At 48.3% G+C, this 4,437-nt stretch overlaps 1 protein-coding gene across 1 annotated transcript; it reads right to left on the bottom strand.

Annotated features, from left to right (window-relative positions):
* Window positions 1-893: 893 nt before the first annotated feature.
* RPA2 (replication protein A2) lies at window positions 894-4,431 on the bottom strand. The gene is made up of 7 exons (XM_005428709.3): window positions 4,393-4,431; window positions 4,208-4,321; window positions 3,617-3,691; window positions 2,788-2,901; window positions 2,388-2,498; window positions 2,209-2,303; window positions 894-1,509 (listed from the first exon to the last, which is right to left on the bottom strand). Exons 2-7 carry the CDS (start codon window positions 4,250-4,252, stop codon window positions 1,425-1,427), a joined length of 525 nt encoding a protein of 174 aa, XP_005428766.2. The 5' UTR covers window positions 4,253-4,321; window positions 4,393-4,431; the 3' UTR covers window positions 894-1,424.
* Window positions 4,432-4,437: the final 6 nt, after the last annotated feature.

The following is a 4,437-nucleotide window of genomic DNA, read 5'->3' on the forward strand; positions in this document are numbered from 1 at the left end:
GCCCGCCCGGGGTTGTGTGACCACTCCGGGCCGTGTGTCTGCCCCGGGTTGTGTGACCACTCCGTGCCGGCAGCCCCGGCTCCGCTCCCTCCGCCGTCACAGCCCTGGCCTCAGCCCTTTATCCAATTACACAACTGCTCTCCTGACAAGCAATTCCACTCATCTTCACTTCCAAAAACCCTCAGGGATTTTCTTCCTAACCGGCACACCTCCTACAAAAAGTAAATTGCAATACTTTTGGCTTCTAGATATGCTGAACGCCGTAGCCAAACGTTCACCTGTTACACACCTAGTGCACGATTCAGCCACAGAGGCGCACAGGGGCTGCAGATGGGCCACTGAACCCAAGAAGGACACTGGGATGGGCCCCAGCAGGAACTGGCAGAGCAGAGCAGGTCCTGGGTCTCCGTGCCAGCCCCATGGATGAGCCCACAAGGAACTGCCTTTGCAAAGCCAAGTCCCTTACGAGTCCTAAGCAAGAGAAACTCTGTGCTACCCTTGGAGCTCCTAAACACCCAGAGCTCACCAGACTGTGAGCCCTCTGAGCTGTGCCCTATTGTGCACACACTGCTATTCCAGCAGGCTCTATGTCCCTGGGCATTTATCAAGCTGCAGTGGAAGGACAGGTCAGCACAGCACAGCAGAGCAGCTATTCTGGTGGCAGAAATGGTTCTGGCCCTATTTGGAACACTGATGCATGTTGTTTTCTTCAGTAGTACAATTATTTAATTTCTCACTGGCCCAATATTCACTTCACTTTGAACCTTCAAAGTAAAAAACTAAGAAAAAATAAAAATAGTTAAACTGAAACTATGAGCTGTGCTTTTATCCCCAGGTTTTGTCAAGCAGTTTTCTTCTTCAAGGCAGAGAAGCCTCTAGAATCAAACATGATGCAAGGTGCCCCAAGTTAACATTTTATTGGAAAAGTTCAAAAGCTCTAGTTAACAAGATCAGCTTTAGTACAAATATAGATTTAAGTGCACAAACTAAAAAATAAAAACATCTTCTCATGATTGCTGTACATCAGTGGAAGATTACTCCTGGCTACCCACTTTATGAAGAAAATGGAATGGAAGCTGAGTTAGGAGAAACAGCTCTAGAAATAAAGGACAAATCATAAAGAGGCTCTTCTTTCTAACAGGCACTCTCTAAGGAGCCAAAACAAAGCGAAAGCTCTGAAGCTTTGAGTTCAGTTTCCCCATGTCCGTTTATACTTTCAGTCACACGGTCACAGCATAGAATCAGGTCCAATTACCAGAATCACACACGTCCTGCTCATCCTTGAATTCCAAGGAGCTGGCATTCACCCAGTAACAGGACTTCCCACAAAGAACAAAGGTCGCCTTCCATGTAACAGAACTCAGCAAGGTATCTTGAATTATGGACAAACATTTGCTTGGAACTAAAATCAGACAGAAGGAAGTTTACTCAGCATCTGTTGACTTGTAGTGATCATCATCCACCGTGGAGTAGATGTGTCCCTCGCTGCTGAGGAATTCCACAGCTTGCCTTGAAGAAAAACCCCACAGCTGGTAACTACTTAGCAATTAGCAAAGGGAGGTAAGTCACCACCTTTCTGATTTCCAGAATTCCAGTTTACAGACCCCATCCCCGCAGTTCCCTCCTGGCAGCTGCTCAGGGAAGCTCTTGGTGTCTCTGTCCTGTGGGCAGTGTGACAGAGGAAGGTTCTCCAAAGCTATGGCAATGTGCTCCCCCTGAAGCTCAGACTCTGCCTGAGTCACCACTCTGCCCCTCCTGGGTAGTACCCACCAGAGGGGTACTGAACAGGGGCACTGTTCTGTCCCCTGCTCCAGAGGGGACAGAATATAAAAAGGTCATGGAAGGTAATGACAACTTTTGGAAGTCTCAAGAAGTTATAAGAGACAGTGAAGTAGAATAGAAGAGACTATTTCTAGATTTTTATCAGTGTGCAAAGAGCAAGGTAGACCTTGAACAGGAGAAATGCTGCTGAGGCACTGCCGTACATTGCTGAACTGATAAACAGTTTGTTTTAACAAGGAGCAAAGCAACTGGTAACATCTCATTCAGAGCAGTGAATCTTTCAAAAGCTCTGGCTCCTGTGCTGCTGGCACCACCTGAATTACCCACCCTGATTCACAGGTGAGTGCCTGGGCTTGTCCACTGTCCTCTCTGCCTCTGGAAGGACTGCCTGGATTCCCATAGCATCCTTCATTTCTACACACTTACTTGATCGTTGACATACTCAAACCGTGGAGCTGGAGCTTCAAGTCTTGTAGACTCATCCCCTCTGGGACATGGCAGCTTTTGATCAAGTTCAGCACCTGGATGAGCAAGAACCACACCAGATCACATCAGAGCAGCTCTGGTGGCACTGCTGTGCTCCCACAAGAGCTGCTGGCACCCACCTGGCTCTGGTACGCCGTGAGCCCGTTCACTGGCAGGCTGCCACCTCCTCCATAGCCCCCCATGTCACTGATCCCAGTGGAGGAAAATGACTGTGGCACTCTTGATGCTGACTGGAATTAGGAAAATAAAAGTGCTGTGGTTAGCCAGGCTGCCCAAGCCTGCAGAGTTAAAGACTCACTGTTATTTCTAAGCCAGTAAGTAAAAATAGCTTCTTATGGAAGTGGATTGCAAGACAATCTTTCTCCGAGGAAGCCAGGACTCCTGTTACACCTTCAGTGTTGCCCAGCTTTAAACTCTCCAGCCCCACAATGAAGGGATTTTCCCAGTGAAAGGTCCCTTTTTGGGAAATCACCAGTCACCCAGGAAGGGCCATGATGAAATCAGGGTCTTTGTACATACCATGAGATTTTTTCTGAGGATCATGTGTGCATTGACAATTTCCAGTATGTGTGTGGTGAACTCATTCATATTTTCCAGAGGCATGATCTTAAATGCTACCAAGCTCTTCTTATTCTTTCAGAGGAAAAAAAAAAAAAACCAAACACAAAACAAAGAAAACAATTTACAGCACAGGAACACGAAGATGCCTGACAGCCAACCCAGCCATTTCCTCCAGGAGTGTGGGACAGCAGTGGGGAGAGAGCTTCTCTGCATGCAACTCATCCAAAACCTTCTGACTACATCTTGTGCTGGTTTTGCTGGGGTACAGTAGCATGGGCTGGTTTTTAGTCATTGCTCACCAACCCTTGCACAGGGCCAAGGGCTTTCCTGCTTCTCACACAGCTCCACCACTATTAAACTGGGAACAGACAAGGAGCTGTGAGGGGAAACAACTGGGACCCCCACGCCCCACAGGACAACCCAGACCAGCCAGTGTCATGCTCAGTTATAAAACTGGTCAAAGAAGGAAGAGGCACACCTGTCTGCCCATGGGAAATGTGGAATTAATTTCTTGTTTTGCTTTACTTATTAAACTGCTTCTATCTGAACTCATTTCTCACTTTGACCCTTCTGATTTCCCCCATCCCACTGGGAGCAAGCAAGCAGTGGGGAGAGATGTGATTTTGAAAGACAATGAAGACAGAGTCACTCCTCCTTCTAACCAGCTGGGAATGAACTGCACCTTGCCTTAATGCACACAGAACCATTATTTGAGTATTTACAGCACACGTGCTACGTGAAGTGCTACAAGTCCTACAAGACACACACACAGGTAACACAGCCTTACCTGGAACGACCGAAGGTGACCAGCTACTTTAACATAAGTTCCTGGAGGCACCACAACATTCTCACCTCCTGCCTCCTAACAGAGAGGGAAAAACAGGTTTGCTGTTTCCATTTCTCAATTATTACAATAAGCAGCTTAGCAAAGCAGGCTCATCTCAAGCAAGTACAAACAATGTGCATTCCTACATCATGCTAAACTTGCAGTAAACCAGCTGAACTTCCTGCCTCATTACCCTCCCAAAACTGTTCAACTGAACTCAGCTACACTAAACAGGCAGGCAGCCATATACACCACCAGTGATCTCTGCTACAGCAGCATCTCCCTTTGATTTCAGGGACATGTTATCCCTAAAATACGTGCCAGAAAAGCCACACCTTCTGGACTCAAAAAGCTCTGGGAGAAGTAGGGAATTGGTGTTCACCAATGATCCTTGGTGTTCATCAACGATCCTTACCGGTCCCTTCCAGTCGAGACACTGTATAATTCTCCGCTCACTTTCCCCAAAGTGAGGAGAAAAAGAAAAAGCTTTCCTCCACCCACTGCTCCCCAAAACTGCTAAAGAAGCCTGCTGATAGCAAATCCAGTGCTTACATCAGTATCAACCCACTGCCTGACGTCCATCGGTGCTGCTGTCATGTCGTCCACCTTGTAGAGGATGTTGGTGGGCGCCTTCTCGGCGTGCCGCACGATGCCCACCAGGGTGACCTGCGGCGGAGGAGGAAGGGTCACACTCGGGCCGGCCCCGGGTGCGCCCACGAGGCCGCCCCGGCGCTCACCTGCGAGATCTCCACGTCGCAGATGCGGAAGGTCTCGTCGACCTG

This window comes from Geospiza fortis, unplaced genomic scaffold, assembly GCF_000277835.1.
Source record: "Geospiza fortis unplaced genomic scaffold, GeoFor_1.0 scaffold115, whole genome shotgun sequence".
Taxonomy (NCBI): Eukaryota; Metazoa; Chordata; class Aves; order Passeriformes; family Thraupidae; genus Geospiza; species Geospiza fortis.

Coding starts and splice junctions, on each gene's coding strand:
- RPA2 (XM_005428709.3), bottom strand. CDS start 4,252: ATGACAGCAGCACCGATGGACGTCAGGCAGTGGGTTGATACTGAT. Junction 2,304..2,387: donor TCACGGCGTACCAGAGCCAG/GTGGGTGCCAGC, acceptor TTGCTCATCCAG/GTGCTGAACTTGATCAAAAG. Junction 1,510..2,208: donor TTGAGTATGTCAACGATCAA/GTAAGTGTGTAG, acceptor TTTTTCTTCAAG/GCAAGCTGTGGAATTCCTCA.